The 20,154-nt window shown below is 44.3% G+C and overlaps 1 protein-coding gene across 4 annotated transcripts in view; it reads right to left on the bottom strand.

Moving 5' to 3' along the window:
- CPT1A (carnitine palmitoyltransferase 1A) overlaps positions 1-20,154 on the bottom strand; it is a 386,602-nt gene that overhangs the window by 154,857 nt on the left and 211,591 nt on the right. For all 4 annotated transcript variants that reach the window (XM_085644765.1, XM_085644763.1, XM_085644764.1 and 1 more), the window contains exon 13: positions 7,410-7,526. In XM_085644765.1, the coding sequence (XP_085500891.1) occupies positions 7,410-7,526 (117 nt within the window). The remainder of the gene's footprint in view (positions 1-7,409; positions 7,527-20,154) is intronic.

Raw genomic sequence — 20,154 nt, 5'->3', positions numbered from 1 at the left:
ATTTATTGAAAAAGACTATTCGTTCCAATGTACTGTATTTGCTAAGTGTTGCATACTATTGCTTCCCTGTAAATCAAACAAAGTACCATTCCTATTACATTTTCAAATAGGTCTATAGCCAGTAACTTATTACTGAAAAATATTTAATGCTTACCTGTTCCAGGCTTGCTTGGTTCTAAAATAAACAACAGTATATTTTTTATACAAAAACAATTGGCCTAGAGTTCAGTTCTTGAGTGTGTGAATTCATTTGCTGACTGAGTGGGTACATAAAATGCTTAACACTGTCCTCTGATACTGCCTTACTGCTCGACCAAGCTACCACTTTAGAGAGTAAGGTTCTATCTAACTTTAACCTCTGCCTACCTCTGGAGACCCTTGGACTCTATATACACTATAGAGCCAGTTTCTTACAGCAGTCTTTTGAATTTGTGGTTTAGATGCTGACAGCTTATGTGCCAGTTTTGATGCCGAAGGCTTTGTAGACCATTTTTCGCTTTTTAATATTTTTAGACACTAGTGGAAGGCTTTCAGGGCGGAGTGAGTTTGTGTGCCTGTTGATTGAGACCTCCTTGGCTCGAAGGCAGTGGGGCTCCAAAAGCCAGTTTGAGTGGGTTAGTATGGGTTTGGGCGGCTTTCACCGAGATACTCACATGCACCTGTATGGAATCTGGCTCTAAGTCTGAGCTGTCCCCACTCCTGGACAGCAGTATCGGCATGTCTGGTGGTGCAGTCTGTGCCTCTGTGTCTTCTGTTTCTTGATTGGGGTCTGGTGACTGATCCCCATAAATATCATGTGCATCTTGGTGCCTTATGACACTCCCTCCACTGCCGAAGTGTTTGCAGAAGGGAGTGTTTTCCGTCCCTCATGGACATAGTCCTATAGAATGGAGCCGAAGTTGTGAACGCCGGGTCCAAGCCCGGTCGTGAAGTGATTGATAACACCCACTGCGGTCATTCGGATATGAAATGTCTTGCCTGGAGAGAAAAATCTGAGCGCCAGCAAAGGCATCAGTGACAAATGAAGCTTCGATCCCAGAGCTGCTATACCGAAGCCCAAACCCGATGGCGGAAAAAACACAATCTAACAAAGGAGCCAAGCAGCATGTGCAACACACACCATAGGAGTAGTCACTATACCTCGTGACTCGAAGACTTCTTCAAAGAAAAACTTGTAATCGTCCAAGCCCAACACTAGATGGCAGGATAATGCTAAGCAAACGTATCCATGGCCACAACATGCTAGAAAGAAAATGCTATTCGCAGCAATTAGAAACATCAAACGCAATGGATAATGCACTATATGAAGTGTGCACATTTCTTATTGTACTAATCAATCGGCATTGAAAGGGCGAGAATTCGCCACAAAGAGAACATGTCAGATCGTGTGGAGTTTGCCCACTATTAAGAACACACATCACAAGAAACAGAAGGATAATGTTACTTATCCAGTAAGCATCTGTTCTCGGCATGAGGAGCTGTAGATTCACATGCTTTGCATACTCCTGCCATCTAGTGTTAGGTCCGGATGTTTGCAAGTTGTTTTTGTTCGAAGAAGTCTTTCCAGTCACGAGGTAGGTGACTCCTCCTTTCGGTGATAGTGCGCATGGGCATAGACTCCATTGTTAGATTGTTTTCCCGCAGAGGGTGAGAATGGAGTTTAAATGTGTAGAATAGAGGTGTCCATGCATATGAATATGAATTAAGAACTACAACAACTACAGGAGACCGGGGAGGTGGGTGAGCGCATGTGAATCTACAGCTCTACATGCCAAGAACAGATGCTTACTGGGTAAGTAACATTATCCGTTCGAGGCATGTGAGCTGTATATCACATGCTTTGCATAGACTATATAGCAGTAAACTCCCAAAACGGTGGCTAGCCTGTAGTGTTTGTAGTTGTTTGAAACAGTGTTTTAAGTACTGCTTGGCCTACATTTGCCTGTTGTCTTACTAACACATCTACACAATAGTGTTTGGTGAATGTGTGCGTTGTAGACCATGTTGCTGCCTTATAAATATCCGCTATGGGAATATTTCCCAAGAAGGCCATAGTTGCACCTAGTTTACGAGTAGAATGCGCTCTAGGGGGTACTAAAAAGTTCTCTTTGCTTTAACATAACATGTTTGGATACATTTTACAATCCATCTTGTCATACCTGACAAATATAAACTGCCCTTGTGAGGTGGAGAAAAAGCAACAAATAGTTGATTTGTTTTCCTAAATTCTTTGGTTCTTTCTATGTAATAAAGTATAGCATGTCTAGCATCAAGTGTGTGTAGAGCACGTTTTGCTACAGAATCAGGTCGTAGAAAGAACACAGGTAACTCAACTGAATGATTGATATGAAAATCAGAAACTACTTTAGGGAGAAATTTAGGAGGTTATCGCAATGAGGAAAACAATTTGTGCATTGGTTCAAAAGGTGGACCCATTAGCCTAGCAAGGACTATGTTCAAGTTCCACTCTGGAGCAGGGGGAATTCTTAGTGGTATGACCCTTTTTAATCCTTCCATGAAGGCTTTAATCACTGGTACTCTAAATTGAGATAAGTGTTGTCTATTTTGCAAGTATGCAGCTACCGCTGCTAGATGTAAATGAATGGATGTGTAAGCTAATCCACACTACTGTAAATGCAACAGATAACAAATGATGTTCTGTATGGAAGCATTTAGTGGATAGATGTTGTTACAATAGACACCAAACCGTTTCCATTTTGCTGCATAACATGCTCTAGTAGGAGGCTTTCTAGCTTCTTTGAGAATATTCATAGTCTGGTGGTAGTTGTAAATAACCAAACTCTATGACTTCAGGAGCCAAATGGCTAGGTTGAGTTCTGTGGGATTTGGATGTCTGATTTCTCCATGGCTCTGAGTGAGGAGACAGGGTGTGAGATGTAGCTTTTGATGTGGAACCACCGAGAGTTCTAACAGGGTGGGGACCCAAGGTTGACGAGCCCATGTGGCGGCTACTAAGATCAGGGTGAGGGACGTTTGTCTGAGCTTCCGAACCAGTAATGGAATTAGTGGGAGAGGCAGAAAAGCATAAGAAAATATGCCTGACCAATTCATCCATAGAGCATTGCCTTTGGATGCTCGGTGTGGGAACCTGGATATGAAGTTTGGGCATTTTGCGTTGTGGAAAACAGATCTATTTGTGGAAATCCCCGGTTTTGAAAGTAGGGAAGAACAACTTGGGGATGAAGTTTCCACTCGTGTACTTGCTGCCTATGTCTGCTGAGCAGGTCTGCAATCTGATGGTCTACTCCTGGAAGGTGTTCTTCTAAGAGATAGATTTTGTGATGAATTGACCAATTCTTTGTTCAAGGCGCGACAGCTGGAGAGAGTGTGTCCCTTCCTGTTTCTGTAGGTAGTACATTGCTGTCATGTTATCCGCTGGAACTAAGACAGTCTTGCCTATAAGGTGGGTAAGAAAAGCTTTGAGTGCTAGGCACACTGCTATAAGTTACAGGTAGTTTATTTGGAGACATTTGTGATTATCCGACCACAGCCCTTGTACTGTGTAATGTTGAAGATTGGCACCCCAACCTGTTAACGATGCGTCTGCTGTCAGTATAGTCTGCGGATCGGGTCTATGAAAGGCCGCCCTTTTGCTAAGTTTTGAGTGTTCCACCACTGCAGAGAGCGATGGGTGTGGCTAGATCGGTTAATAGACCCGGTGATTGATTCCACTAACGCACTAGACATTCTTGCAGAGGACGCAAGTGAAGCCTTGCATGAGGTACGATTACAATGCAGGATGCCATCATTCCCAGCAGTTGCATGAAGACTGGCTGGTAATGATTGATTGGGTTGAAATTGTAATATTTTGGCCTGAATATTGTGAATCCAAGGCTACATTGGGACTGGCTAGAGCTTTGGGAGTGTCGAGGAAAGCTCCCAGATAAGATTGCACTTGTGCCGGACACAGATGACATTTTTGTGCATTTATTGTAAAACCCAACTGATGAAGTAGGTGTACTGTTGTCTGAGTGTGTAGTATACAGTTCTGGTAAGTGCCCACTTTGATAAGCCAGTCGTCCGGGTAAGGGAAGACATGTATACATTGTCTTCTGAGATGAGTGGCTACTACTGCGAGACATTTGCTGAACACTCTGGGGGCTGTGGTGACACCAAATAGAAGTACTTGAACTGGTAATGTTTGCCTGCTATCACAAACCTGAGGTATTTGCGATGAGCGGGATAAATTGGAATATGAAAGTAGGCGTCTTTTAGATCTAGAGGAACCAAATTCACCCTGCTTCAAGAGGGGAAGTAGTTGTTGAAGAGTTACCATGTGAAAGTGCCATGACAATATGTATTTGTTTAACTCTCTGAGATCTAGAATAGGTCTCAAGGAGCAGTCCTTTCAGGGAATTGGAAAGTAAATGGAATAAACAACTGACCCTTGGTACTGAATTGGGACTGGTTCACTAGCCCCTTTGAGTAATAAAGATTGCCCTTCTTGTTAAAGCAAGTGCTGGCGGTCTTGTGACATATTGTGAGATAGAGGAATGTTTGGAGGATTGTGGATAAGCTCCAGGAAATAACCATATTGGATAATTCCAAGCATCAATTTGTCAGTTGTTATTGATTTGCAAATGGGGAGAAAGTCTTGAAGTCTTCCTCCAACAGGTGTGGAGTAGTCGGAGGGAAGTGTTGGGAAGTCACTGTTTACTTGAGGAAGGGGAAGTGCGAGGTGTGGCATTTTTACCTCTGCCCCTGGGACTATTTGCCCTATAACATCCTCTGAAAAATCCTCTTGTAATAGATGATTGGGAATTGCCTTTTTATGAGGAAGTGTTCTGGTCAGTGCCTGTGGACTTGGACATTCCCCTATAAAAAGAGCGCTGAAAGGAACCACCATTTGAGGGAGATTGAAGCGCTCCCCATCGATTTTGCTACATCTGTGTCCTTTTTAATTTTTTTGAGCGCTAGATTAACTTTGGGCTAGATGTTTTTTATCAAAAGGTATATTCAGGATGGATTGTTGGACTTCAGGTTTGAATCCTGATATCCGTAACCATGCATGTCATCGTAGTAAGATACTAGTATTTACCTCTCTAGCTGCGGTGGGAGCTTTATCTAGAGCACATCTGATAGAGGGATTAGAAATTAGTTTGCCTTATTAGACTAAATCCTGAGGCTTTGCCTTATGCTCCTCTAGGAGAAACTGAAGTAATTGTTCCATTTCATCCCAGTGGTCTCTATCGTATCTTGCTAGTAAGCCCTGCGTATTAGCAATACGCCATTGATAAGCTGCTTGCGCAGCTACACTTTTGCCCGAAGCATCGATAAGCTTTGATTCTTTATTTGGGGGAGGGGCATCCCCTGATGCTCGAGAGTTAGCTCTCTTTCTAGCATTTGATACCACTAAAGAATCAAGTGGAAACTGACCCTTAATGAAAATAGGATCTGTGGGGGAAGATTTTTATTTTTATCTACTCTAGGAGTAAGTATTCTGGCAAGGACAGGATCTTTAAAAATATCGTTTGTGTGCCTTAACATGCCCTTGAGCATAGGCAGTGTCTGACTGGATTTATGTGATCCTAGAAAATCTTCCTCTAAACACTCTTTATGTAGCTGCACCCCATGGTGTTCTGCTGCTCAAGCAATAAGCTGTTGGTATTACAGATTGTCATCAGGTGGAGATGGCCTGGCAGGATAACGATCTGGGTCAGTATCCTGTGGAGGATCAGCTGTGTAGTCCGTCCGAGAATCTGGTAAATGTGCATCATCATCGTCAGTGTCACCTGCGTCAAATTGAGGTGGAGGAGACTGACTAGGTGTAATATGTATAATATGTAATGGATCAAGCTGTGGTGGAGAGGGAGGAGGAGGAAATGGAAGTGTATGGAAAGGACTAGTGCCTTTTCTTCAAATAAATTTTGCATGGACTGTCATCATCAGAAAGCTTGTGCTATCTTTAGCATGGATATGCCCTGTGTCAGGGTGAATATACAGTTTTTCTGTTTCGAAACCAATTTAGGAGGTACAGTGTCTATGTTTGGATACGGTTGTGTTGTAGGCAAGTCTTTGCTTTTTGGCACCGAAGCTTTTGGAGCCGAGCCATAATGTCCTTTCAGTGCGGAGGGTTTCTACTCCGAGGGTTGATCCTTGAGTTTCGGTGTCTTAGGTTACAGTTCGGAACCTATCTTAGATTCAGAGCTCGAAGGTTTCAGCTCGAAAGTGGTCTTCGGCCGACTCAGTCCCCAGCCGGAAGGCTTTTCAGAGTGTTTCGGTGCTAAGCCATAAGGCGGAGCGTGACAAACCTCTTCTCGGTGCCGACCTTGTCCTTGAGGCGGAGGTGGTACCGAAGCCTTAGATTTCTTTTAGGGACGGTGGGAGAGGGGGGGAAGGTGTCTTCGGTACTCACGTCCCCTTGTCCCTAAGGCACATCATCCTCGAGGTCGATCTGCGAGTCAGACGCAGCTGAAGCCAGCTCTTCCTCTGCCACTGATACCTCCTCTTGTTCGGAATCTTCACTGAAGAGGTCAGGTGTGACATCCAACGCCTGCATCTCTCGATGTCGAGCCCAACAATCACAGAGAGTTATCTTTGATCTGAAGGATCAGCATGTGTTGCAGTCTTGCTCTTTGTACTCGGGGGACAAGAACAAATTATGCTCTGGATGAGAGTCCGTACACGGATATTTCACATGGCACAGGGGACAGAATTTAAAGTGAGTCCGTTCCATCGACGAGGAGCTTAATGGACGCGGGTGGGCCGGAAGGCTGCCCGCAGATCTTCCGGTAAAAATGTCAAAGTCTTGAAATTCGAATCGAACCACGGAAAGAGAAAGCGCATTCTAAACCAATACCGTCGAGGTAGAGAGAAGTATGCACAGAGGGGGAAGGAACCTAAGGATCGATTCTGAAGCGGTGTGCAGCAATACCAGTCCGAACCAGATGGCAGAAAAAAACAATCTGACAATGGAGTCGATGCCCATGCACACTATCCCCGAAAGAGTCACTCGATGGCAGGAGTATGGAAAGCATGTGATCTACAGCTCACATGCCTCAAACACAGTTTTAAACACCCTAGAGTGAAGTCGCATGCAAATGCGGGCTTCTACTTTGGTACATTATGACTGTTGGGAGCTGCAGCTAATCACAGTTATTGTGAGTGGGAAACCATCACGGAACTTAACAGTAGACAAAATGTAAGTCATTGCACATTGTTTCATAGTCACCACTAAATAACTTTATACTCCACGTAAAACATGATGCATTGATGCAGGCAACCTGCAGGTCAAACAACTTCTATTCATCTGCCGTATGTGCCATTTTGCCAAAAGGTATCCAAATACAAACAGGTTTGTAAACTGAAAACCTTTTGACATGGTCACAAGGTTTAGAGTAAGCTATGTAGAGAACTATGAAATGGCTTAAACACTTGGTCACACTCACCTCTGCTGGGATGTCCCACTGCAATCTAGCTGGAGGTGGGATATTCAAGTTTGCCTCTCCTTTGCAATGCCCATCTTCACTGTATCCAAGCTGAAAACTGTCTGTTGCCAGAACATACTGCAAACAATGAAGCAAAACAGACATTACTGCTAAAAAGATAAGCACTAAGAACTAATTTTCTCAAGTTGATGTGCCTGGTCTCAGGCATCAGGAGGAGACAATATGATGTTGTTTAATCATAAATATACAGTAGAAAGACCAGGTATAAGGAGGCAATTCACACTGAGATACCTAAAGTGTGACTGAAGAAATAAAACACACTGGCCTATTTTGCTGCCTGGCAGTACCCAAGTATATGATTAAGTTCTGATTTTACCCTGGCTTTACTGCTACACCTAGTTCCCTTTGTAAACTGATAATGCATTTTGAAATGAACATGTGTGTATAATCTTTTCTATCTTGCCAAAGCCTTAGCTGCCAAACTAAAGAGGAGCCCTAAATGCTTTTCAGACCTACCTAACACAGAGCAGCTCTTTTTTGAGTAGGCTCTCACCATGCAAAAACAGAAGAAATTATATTCTAGTACAGGCAGCCTCGGCCACACCCTGTACCATCTCACTGTCAAGTTTACTTTTAGATAGAAAGTAAGAGGTTATTTACCCTGTAAGCAGTGCTGACCCTGGACTTTTACAAGTGTTTATGCTCAAAGAAGTGTTTCGATTTACAAGAGGTGCTGGGACTCCTCCCTTAGTGGAGGATGCGCATGGGCACCAACTCCATGTTGGCTACTTTTTTCGTACAGTGGGGAAGAATGTGTATGGAGTATCAATTGAGCCTAGCGTGGTACACCATGTGCATTGTCACGTGTTAATAGTAGGACATAAGCAATGAACACAGGCTTCCAGGGAGGAGAGTAAATACATGTGAATCTATAGCACTACAAGCTACAGAGAGAATCTTATATAGTAAGTAAAATTTTCTGTTCGAAGTCATGTGTGGCTGTAGATACAAATGTTCTGTATAGACTGAGAAGAGTACCCTAAAAAAGCAGTGGCTAGTTTGTGTTTAATGCAGTTGTCTGAAAGAAGTCCTTAAGACTGGCTGACCAACCATAGCCAGTTGGCAGGCCAGTATGTCCACGCAATAGTGCCTGATAAATGTTTAGCAAAAAAATCTCCGAACCCCAACCTTACTCCATCTACCTTGAAGCCAGTCTACCAATCTCTTGCTGAAGAACGTATCTTGACCACATAAACACCATCACCACAGGCGAGACTGCCACAACCATAAAGTCCATCCACTCTGGGGCCCCCTCGTGCCCATGCCCCCATCAAGTCATCAGCAAAGGACATCTCTCTGCCCCCCCACCCCCAATTGGTGAATCCATCTCGCTCATCCTCAACATCTCCATCACACAGCCACTTTCTCTGAAGCCTGGTAGCATGCAGCCGTCAGCGTTCTTCTCAAGAAGCACTCAGCAGATACAGCCAAGCTCGGAAACTATCAGCCAATCTTCCTCCTACCATACCCAGCCACGATGCTAGAAAAAGTCTTTACTTGTCACCAGGGTGGAAGTCTGTTTACTGGCAGTATGAACTAACAGGAAGCCTAGGGAAACCTACATTTTGATTAAAACAGGGTCACTAGGTGAATGTTCTTTTTTTCTGCCCTTGGTGTAACGACCCATGCCATTGTTGCAGGGATTCTGCTCATGCACAGAACTATGTGCAGGAAACCAGGACCTCAGTGAATTGTGGTGTACCAAAAACTCACCTCAGTACCCAGAACTCCTATCCGACTAGCATCAGTGTCTCATTCACTCTCCATATCATCTCGGAGCTACCAATGATTAGACAACCCAGAACATGCGACTTAAGAGTACTCTCAGGAATGGTGGGAATCAGAAATACCTGTTTGTTATTATTCTCATATCAGTTCACAACAAGAGTAATCAGAGACACAGTAAAGTATAAAATGTTTATTTTATAAACTACGTGTCCTAAGATGCAGTACTTTAGCTAACATAAGCAGACAAATTATTAAAAATAAAACCATCAGCATTGTTACAATACCATAGAAAATGAAGGGAGAAATCATGTTACAAATGATAGTGGAATACCGTCACCTTCCCTTCACTAGTAAGCTAGTATTATTAAACTAATAGAAGGTCTCTAGGCTTGAATGGGGAACCCCATACCGTAAATATCAGCTTAGGTGAATCACATCACAGGATCAGCTTTGCTCTGTGCCTGGAAAAAGTCTTCTCCAGAATGGGTGTCTAATGCACGCAGACTGCAATATTAAAGGCTCTCGAATTTCAGACAGTTGCAGCTTTGTGCGTGTTATGGCTAGAACATGGGCCGATCAACCTGAATTCAAAAGCATACATTGTTTGTTGGCACGGACTGTGTCTGCACACAATGTTCAGACCAAGGTCGCTGTGCACATCCAGGGATGTGAACAACAGACGGTTCTCATGTGAAGAAAAAGCAAGCCAGCAGTTTTCATATAATAAGATCTATCTGCAGTGTGGTGTGCAAAAGCAGCAAAAGTGGCAAGATGGCGTTCCTGGCTTCTAAGACGCTTATGCTAACATAGCAATGTGTGTATCTAAAACTCGGTCACCACTACACCCCCCCCCCCCCTTGATCGGACCACGAACAAATAGGGATACAATTAAGGAACGCAGAGTTCAAGTTCGACAGTGACAGAATCAAGTGCCTGTATTGTAAATCCATATAAAGGGGAGTGAAAGTTTGAAAAACCTGCGTAAAATATGAGAAGAAAAAAAAAAGGGGGAAAATATGTAACAATTTGCAATGGCTCAGTCCAGCCTAAATGGCAAAAAAACTCAAAAAAACTAAAAAATGTGTAGTTCATACATGGAAAGTTGAACGACATCCAAGTTAATCTATCAACGTGTAAGCACAATAAGTAGCGACAGCCTCCAAGAGGGAAGTCATTAGAATGCTCTGTAAAAGTTTCCGCCATCCAGTCTAACAAGGCAAACGAACATACATGTTCCTCGATAACTGGCGCCTCTAGCACAATCAGAGGGCAACTTGCGTGTTCCTCAATGTAACTTCTCGCCAAGAAGTCATATGCTACCGTACAGATGTCCCAATTCCCTAAGACTCCATGTGCCGCTCCACAGGCCATAATCCTGATACCAGAACAGTCCAACTCATGAGCCACTAAGGGACTCATTAGTCGATCATAATCCGGGGCAGGAGACATCAAGTTCGACAGGCACAAATCCAGAGACCCATTCGAAGGGACAATCTAGGCAATGAAAAACAGGTTGCACGCAAGTAAAGTAGGAAAACCGAAAGGACAATCCATATGCTATGTTTAAAGTGGCCAGTGGCAATGTTCCATAATATTCAAGCATCCGGGTACGAAGATGGAGCAGCCGGGGCAGGCGGTCGTGTGACACATATTGTGCATCCATTGCGCAGCAAGCAGACCAACAGGAGCACACCAGCCGTGAGGGCGAGAATCAACGGGAGCCCGCCGAAGACGCTGGAAAAAATAGAATGAAAAAATGCCGGTATCACACCAAAGATTGTTTGGAAAGAGGTCACGAGACCGGAGCTCACAACTTTGAAAAAATGCACCAAGCCAGTTGTAGACGAGGCAATGAATGTAGTGTTACTCAGAGCACCGAAGTGAAGGGGGAGATCAGTATTCAAAAGTGCATGCACCTCGGTGCAGGTGTTTGCTACGTGAAGGACAAATGTTTCACGGGAGGAAGTCAGAGCGACTTCTTTTTGAGACAATAGAGCCCTTATTCTGTTCATCTTTTTGAACTCTGCTTTCAAGGTTGGGATGGAAGGCCAGATGGATACATCCAGCCTCCCATGCGGGGACGGGAAAAGGACATTTTTACAGCAGACTACTCGTTGTGAGACAGTCACAATGTAGGGAATTCCCACTAACATCCCGCAGCAAGCCTCATTATTTAGAAGCAAATAACTACCGTTGGCTAACAATGTAAAAGTGGGAGTAATAGCTGGCACTGGAATCCCCTTCAGAACGCAAGCTAAATTCGGTGCCTGAACGTTGCATGCACCATGCAATTGAATCTGCCTACAGACTACTGAGTGATCAGGTGTGGAAGTGCATTCCTCACCTTTCAAATAAACCTCTTTACCTTCTCTCATGCATCTGTATGTAAATGGGAGTGACCAAACTTCATGCAAAAAAGCAGTACCCAATGGTTCATATCTGCCTAGGGCATAATGTTTCATACAGGAACTGAACTTAAACAAAGGAAATGGCAAGGTGATTAACCCGTGGATAAGCCACACAGCGGAGTTCAATTGGGCCACAGAGAAAGGCAAAGGTTCTAATTTTTCAATATGCAGTAATGAGTATGTTGCATCCTTCATGGACATGAACTGCTGTTTTGCAGTCAAATTAAATGGAAGGAATAAAGACGATGTATTCATGTAGTCCCAGGGAACTTTCCCAGCCTTCAATGTTTGTAAAGTCCATGCAAACTGCATTATCGAACGCAATTGATTTTGACCATGATATAACACAGACAGATCATCCTGCACAATATCCACAACAGATGAAACAATATTATCTAATGTGTAAATTCTGGAAGAAAGGGTGTTAATGCTATTATCGATAACAGCTAGCACTTTTTCCAAATTTGCTTGATCAATAGCTCTCAATCTGGAGGCCACTTCAATTTGAGATAATTTCCAAACTTCGTTATAAATAGCATATACCCATCTTTTGGACCTGCCACCCACAGGACCCTTAACAAAATCATTCAAATCTATTTTGTCATGCAATTTTGATAAATGAAGTTTAACAGATGCCAAGGTGGAATGTTGCAGCCAGTTCTGACATAACTTCCCTACAGAATAGGTAGTAATCGCATGGGAAGATTCAAAGCGTGGGTCCACTCTAACCTGTGTATATCCAGGGTATAGACTCAGAAAACGATGTTGACAGGAATCAGCTTTTCTGCCATATCAACCATCCTTCACTATTTAAATTGGAAATGTTGAAGGATGTGTTAGTAATCTACGACTGCAACTCTTCGAGGGACAGATCTGTATGATTATCCCAATTAGGATAAGCAACCAGATCAGGAATAGAGGGGGAATTCATCTTTTTAGTAGTAGCCAATCCAAAACAGGTGGTTTGAAAAATAGTCGAATTAAAAAATAACATGTGGTTTGGGATAAGGCAAGCACGATGCAGAGCTTCAGTCCCTTGCACCTGCCATTTCTTAGAACCCCAAACAGATTTAAGATCAATAGTATCTTTCCACAGCTCATAGCCCCCGATAGCCAATTCATCCATAAAGGACTTGGAATACAATAATTTAGTGTGGGTCAGCCTAACCTTCGAAGCTGACTCTGCCGCCACTTTAAAATAAAAGGCCTCAGGGTTAGAAACTCTGAAATCAGAAAAATATGTAAATTTGTTCACTAATGTGCTGGAGCTGCCTTCCATGGGTGCCGGACAATGTTCCCATTGCGTAAAATTTACAAAATTTCTAAAGGTATTGGCTTTATGTAGGAAATGATTGCCATAATGTTGGTAGCAAAATAGTTCCCCATAATTAGCAGTGTCTAAATACAAATCTTCAGCATCAAAGGCAGCATAATATTTCAAATCAGAAAATAGTGCCTCTATGGCCTGAACGTCTCAATCATCAGAGTAGATGTTTTGTTTCACAACATCACCCATAGAAACACGAAGCACATTGGGGACATTAATAACCTCTGTGGGTCCAGAAATGTAAAATTTAACAGCATCCCACACAATCCCATCTAACACAGGCCAGGCAGTAATATTGACAAAAGTCTGGTCCCTTTTCATGATGTGCGATGAGGAGTGGGGGGCCAAAGTTCCATCAATTAGTCTAACTGCAGATCTTTCGGTGAGGTAGTGTCCATTTAGAAGACAAAAAAAATACCACCACAAATCCAATGGACATAAACAAAAAGATACTTATGAGCATCAGCCAAATGTAAGTCCAGGGGGGAATTAAAAAATGTCTCTTAACCCAAGTAGCAAAAATAGAAACTTTCGATGGGGGATTGGAAGTCATAGAGTTAGTATCAAATGAAAATCGTGACTGGTCAACTGCAGTTGAATGTAAACAAGGCAACGGTACATCTGTGGGATAAGCATACTCAGTATCTTCAGATTGACCACCAGCCAATGGAGGCAACAAAGGATTAGTAACTGTATGTATCTCGATGGCATAGTCAAGCCTGTTGGTATTTGCCGGAGCCAAAACAGAATTTCTCAGCATCGCTGGACAAGAGACCGCTGGAGTCATACTAAGAAGAATCGGCCACTCGCTGTAGTTTGGCATTGTCAATGGAGATGTACCTGTTATCCTTGCGACCAGGAAGTGGAGGTAAAATTACTGTTCTTGTACACTGCACACCAAGCACTGGTGCACGATAAGAGGGGCCGAACTCCTTCTTGTTCTCCACCTTCTCACGGACCAGGTCACCAACTCGAGGTAGCCAGCCGACTACTGGAATCTGAAGTGCAGCATCAATTGTGGAGGGCAAGTGTTCCTTTGCAAGACTGACTCTGGTCTCTTGTAGATTCTGTAATATAGCACAGTGATCATCTACGTCAAAGGGTGCGGCTGACGCCGCCATGTCTAGACCATCAAGGTCCGGGACAAACCTCTTTATGCCAAAGAGCATTTCGTATGGAGTCCGTTCACCCAGAGACCTTCTAGGGAGATTATTAAGTGTATGTTATACAGATGGGCTAACCAGTTCCTGCCAGTGCCTAAAACCCTAGCTGTCAGGGATTGCTTTAAGTCACGGTTCATCCGTTCCACAACACTATTGCCCTCAGGCCGGTATGGAGATGAAAATTTGACTTGGACCCATAAACTTCTCATGACTTCTTTGTACGCCTTCGAGGCGAACGCAGGACCTTGGTCAGAATGCAAAGATTCCCACAAAGACACGCAAATCCCTGATGACAGTTCGAGCATCAGCACTCCTTTGTGGCCATTCCCAAAGAAAACGTGTGCATGAATCTACTGCAACCAAGATGTACTTATACGCAGTATCAGAGGAGAAAGGACCGCAGTGATCTAGATAAACAAACCCAAGTGGTTTATTAGATATATACAACTGCGTTTGTGGCGGGCGCGTAGAAGTGGAAGGTTTAATCTGCTGGCAAATGTCACAATTAAGAACATAAGCACGAGTTTGTTTATACAATCCGCACCACCAGTAATGTTGTTGTAAAAGAGTAACAGTGGCTGAAACGCCGGCATGGGCAGAGGCCATACCTTCGTGAGCCGCTATTATCAAGGAAGGTCTGCAGTCCGCGTTGGGAATCAACCTGTCACCAACGTTGTTAATTCTCACTTAAGGAACTTTATCAGGGCTTAAATGATAAGAGTACTGAGAAGGGAAACCTCTAGGGTAATTACTTCCCTTCTCCGTCGCAGCAATAGCTCCCAAGATGTCATCATCAATCTTACTTTTGGATCTTGTAACTGCTGCTACTAAATATGTTGCCACTGCAGTTTTCGCTGCTTCGTCAGCTAAGATGTTCCCGACAGCGTGGACACCAACTCGCTGGTGCCCAAGAGTGTCAATCACATTCACGAGAGGTAGATTCTGTTGACGTTCTGCCACTCGAACCCAAAGCATTTTATGCTTAATTGTGCTACCCTTGGAATCACGATATTCATTTTGAGACCAAAAGAATACATGGTCATTAAAAGACTGAACACAGTAAAACGAGTCACTTGCTAGAAGAGTAGTAACACGAGGATCAGCAAACTCCAGTGCAATCACAAGAGCACGTAGCTCCGCCAACTGGGAGGTACAATCACCCAATGACTGTGTATGCATGACATCAGACTTGAATTCACCATTCACGAAAGTACCAGCCACAATTGCGCAGGCCGCTGAATAAGCATGCTTTGATCCCGTTGCCGGTTGCGCAGAACCGCGTGTGTATATGACAATGGTAATCCTCAAGTGGGCGCAATGACAGAGGAGCGGGATGAACAAATTCATTCTGTAAGTACTCCTGAGTCTACAATGAGGCATCAAAGATGTATGTGACATCCGGTGATGTCAAGGAAGTAGCCCATTGTATCCAACGGGGATGCAAAGCTTTAGAATTAGGTACACTGGCTTTTGTTACTGCCTCTACAGCAGGATACGGTGTAACAACCAACATGCGTTTCCCTTGCGACAGTGCTCTCTCTTTCAGAATCACCATCTGCACCGCAGTCAAAACTTTCTCGACAGTGGAAAAGCGCATTTCAGCCGAAGTGTACAAGTGTGATTTGTAGGCAATGGGGACCGTGTCGCCCTCATTGAACGTTAAGTACGTGAAACCCACTGCGCCAGGCACAATTCTTATTACCAGGTTAGTGTGGTTATCACGTGTCAGTAAGTATTTCGAAGCAAGAAGATCAGCCTGCAAAGATTGCAAGATAGCTGAATGCTCTGGCAGCCAGCTCGACTTGGAAAAAGTAGGTTGTACCAAGGCATATAGCGGCTTGATACGCTGGGCATAATCGGGAATGTAAGTACACCCGAAATTCAGAAAACCCAGTAAAGACTAATTTTTTCAGCGTTGTCGGAGCACGCAAACATGCGCACTTCTCCAAGAAGTGAGGGGGTAAACCTCGACCTTCATTGTTGAGCTCGTAGCCCAAAAACAACACTGTATACTCCGCGACGTGTGACTTCGCAAAGTTGAATTTGTAACCCAAGTCCGCAAACATAACAATGATGCGATCAACGCAACACAGATGAGGCCATAATTCGTCTGTGAGATAGATATTGTCAACATACGAGTACGCATCAGGGTCAATGCTCTCTAACAGAGAGACTACACGTGCGGCAAAGATGCCAAGGCGGTTTTTATAGCCCATGGCCAATCTCTTGAACTGTTTTTGTTTGCCGCCAGAAGTAAACGCTGTCCACTGACTACTAATAGAGGACAGATTATGGCTGAAAAAGCCATTGGATATGTCAAGTGTGGTCTTAAACCGTTTTCTCACGAGACTATCAACGAGGGCAGAACTGTGGGTATTCTGTACAGCACAAGTCCGACAATGAGAGTTCTAATGCCGGTAATCCAAAACTATGCGGTGCGACCCATCAGGTTTAGTTACAGTGAATAGAGGATTATTCATAGGTGATAGGTTTCAATAACATCTTGATATTCCAATTGCTCAAGGATTTCTGCGACGTGAGATCTAGCTTCGCGGCGCATGGGATATTGGGGCTGCGGCATAGACCGTAAAGGAATCTCATGGCTTGGCGACAATTTATCCCACCCAACCGGAGTACGGTACAGAGCCGGAGCAAGCACCTGGGCCAACTCTTCTGCAAATCTTTGAGCGTGATCCTTTGGCACTATGAGCGCGAAGGATGGGAGGATTACTTCCTCCCCTCTAGGAGCAGTTAAAATGAAAGCTGGGGGCCAGTCCGCCTCTGCTAATAGAATATCATATGTAGAGGTCAGATTATCCCAAAAAATCCCTTGTATTGTACGTTGTATGTCACCTTGAATCAAAAGGACTATGTAATATAGTCTGTCAGGGGGAGCCACTCTAGTGTCTGCAGTTTCTACAGTAATGAACGTGTCAGTTGCTGTCGCCTCCAGATATGGACGCAGTGCTTGCCGCACTACTCTACCCTCCGCTGCGCTGTCGAGCAGCGTTAGTGCCCAGGTCAGGTTCCGAAGCTGCGTTCTCACTATCTGTGGCATACCTCGCTGTCAACGCAGCAACTTTCTTCTTCTGAAACGGGGGATGTTGACGTTCAAATTCGTCCTGCTTGCTCTTACTGTCAGGCTGAAGGGGTTGCTCACGTCCTTGTTGGGCACCCCGACCTTTGCCACGTTCTCCGTCACTGGACTGTGAGGCCGATGTTTCCTGTGAATAACGAGGAGAGCGTTGGTCAGCAACCTGAAATCTGTCACGTGACCTAAACCTAGAGCGATCGCGCAAACATATGTGCGTTCACTAGACGCCTGTACCGGTGACGCAGGACGAGACCCCTGTTTCTGTTGCTGCTTTCCTTGTTTCTTAGTTCTCCAATTCTGTTAAGGAAAAGATGAACGATCGTCTTTGATAGACGAACTCGCCTTAGTTTGCTGTTGTACATCTGGAATGACAATAGTAGGCTTAATCCCCAAACTACTGCGGCCAATAGTTCTATAAGCCTCCACGAGTTCGTCAACTAGGGCTAAACCATTCGCCACTTGAAAGTGAACCGCATCTCCCTTGAGGTTACCAAGGATGAGAGTGGCAACTACGTCGAACACACCGACAAGCCTCATTCCCAACTCGACCGCCGCCTCCAGACCGTGTTTATCTTGAACACGTTTGTTGACAGAGGGAAGCACGGCCATAGATGGGGTGCCAAAGCACTTCGAGTAGACTGTTGCTAAAACTTTACCCCAGTTGTCACAATCGGCCACCTCTGGGACTAAGTCTTTCTGCAAACTAATGGTGAGTGTCCTGTGTTCCTCCACAAGAGTAGAGTGCGGAAATACTGCTTCCAGCTGGTCAAATTTCTCAGCAAGCCAATAAGGTAAATCCTCCTTATTCTGGGGGTACTTGCCCATTACCAAATTAACCATGACGGGACTAATGACAATCCCGGCCGGGCCAGCTGGCTGCTCCGCAACAACAGGTGCCCCCACTTGCACGTTGCGTGAAACGTATTGAACTAAAGCCCGATGTACTGTAATCAGGGCTGTATGGAGGACACGTAACTCATCCACCGTAGCATTCAAATAACGAGGATGAGGTGTAAATCCGGCCAATACTGGCCAAGTGGCCCCTGGAATTGACAAAGGGCCCAACAAACTGGTGTAACCATATGGGGAAGGGCACCATTAAACCAAATGCGATGCTGCCAAGCCGAAATTGGAATCTCCTGCGTCCTATATGGCGTATAGGAGAGAAACGTACTGTCGTCCGCATTCACCGCCGGCATAGTAACCCAAGAGTAAAACAACTCGTAGAGATATGATGCATCGGCACTCACCACAAAAATAACAGCCATCCCATAGTCCGGTACCCCGAACTGTGTCAAATGACGCCGGAGAGGTGCTCGGCTATGCGCCGCAATATCGACCGCAGCCATAAGGACACATAGAAGAAAAACAATCTATATTATAGTATCACAAGGGTTCAAAAATATAAAAACCTTTTTAATTGACAAGCTTGACTGAACCTATTGAACTAATAGGTAGGTTAAAACCGTCACTCCCGTTATCCGGAAACAAGAGTGAGGGCGTCGTGGACTAATATAAGCACTACTAAGGCGTCTCAAATCGTAAGACCAAACGTTAGGTGCGCCATGTTGCAGGGATTCTGCTCATGCACAGAACTATGCGCAGGAAACCAGGACCTCAGTGAATTGCGGTGTTCCAAAAACTCACCTCAGTACCCAGAACCCCTATCCGACTAGCATCAGTGTCTCATTCGCTCTCCATATCATCTTGGTGCTACCAATGATTAGACAACCCAGAACATGTGACTTAGAGTACTCTCAGGAATGGTGGGAATAAGAAATACCTGTTTGTTATTATTCTCATATCAGTCCACAACAAGAGTAATCAGAGACACAGTAAAGTATAAAAGGTTTATTTTATAAACTACGTGTCCTAAGATGCAGTACTTTAACTAACATAAGCAGACAAATGATTAAAAATAAAACCATCAGCATTGTTACAATACCATAAAAAATGAAGGGAGAAATCATGTTACAAATGATAGTGGAATACCGTCACCTTCCCTTCACTAGTAAGCTAGTATTATTAAACTAATAGAAGGTCTCTAGGTTTCAATGGGGAACCCCATAACGTAAATATCAGCTTAGGTGAATCACATCACAGGATCAGCTTTGCTCTGTGCCTGGAAAAACTCTTCTCCAGAATGTGTGTCTAATGCACGCAGACTGCAATATTAAAGGCTCTCGAATTTCAGATAGTTGCAGCTGTGTGCGTGTTATGGCTAGAACGTGGGCCGATCAACCTGAATTCAAAAGCATACATTGTTTGTTGGCCCTGACTGTGTCTGCACACAATGTTCAGACCAAGGTCGCTGTGCACATCCAGGGATGTGAACAGACCGTTCTCATGTGAAGAAAAAGCAAGCCAGCAGTTTTCATATAATAACATCTATCTGCAGTGTTGTGTGCAAAAGCAGCAAAAGTGACAAGATGGCGTTCCTAGCTTCTAAGACGCTTATGCTAACATAGCAATGTGTGTATCTAAAACTCCGTCACCACTACACCATAACTGGCTCCCCAAAATTAGAGGGCGAATTTTTGCATACGTTTGTATGTGGGTAGAACTGCACAGTCTGCTCAGACTTTCAGAGCATATCCAAAAGGAAGTAGTCTCTCTCTTGGATGACGTGCATTTCCACCTAATGGAACACTGGCCTGTTGTATGATCTTGCGGTAGGCCATAATATTGTCTGGAAGGAATGCTTTGCCTGGGTAGTGATCCATATCAAGGTTGCCTGGGGGATCAATTCTATAGTCATCCCGAGATTATCTGTGGCTTCTTAGACCAGGGCTGGTCATAAGGGTCGAAGGGATCATATGGACTGGCAGGGCTAGAGATGCTGTGTGGGGATCCCTCAGGGAACTCCGGCGAAGGCTGAGAGGGTCAGGTGCAGTTGATGGTGGAGGAAGAGGGCTTATGTATGCCTCTGTGTCTCTTTGCTGCCACCTCAGAGGAGGGAGCCTCA

The sequence above is a fragment of the Triturus cristatus genome, chromosome 3_1 (assembly GCF_964204655.1).
Source record: "Triturus cristatus chromosome 3_1, aTriCri1.1, whole genome shotgun sequence".
NCBI lineage: Eukaryota > Metazoa > Chordata > Amphibia > Caudata > Salamandridae > Triturus > Triturus cristatus.
This window is presented reverse-complemented; position numbering and strand designations above follow the sequence as displayed.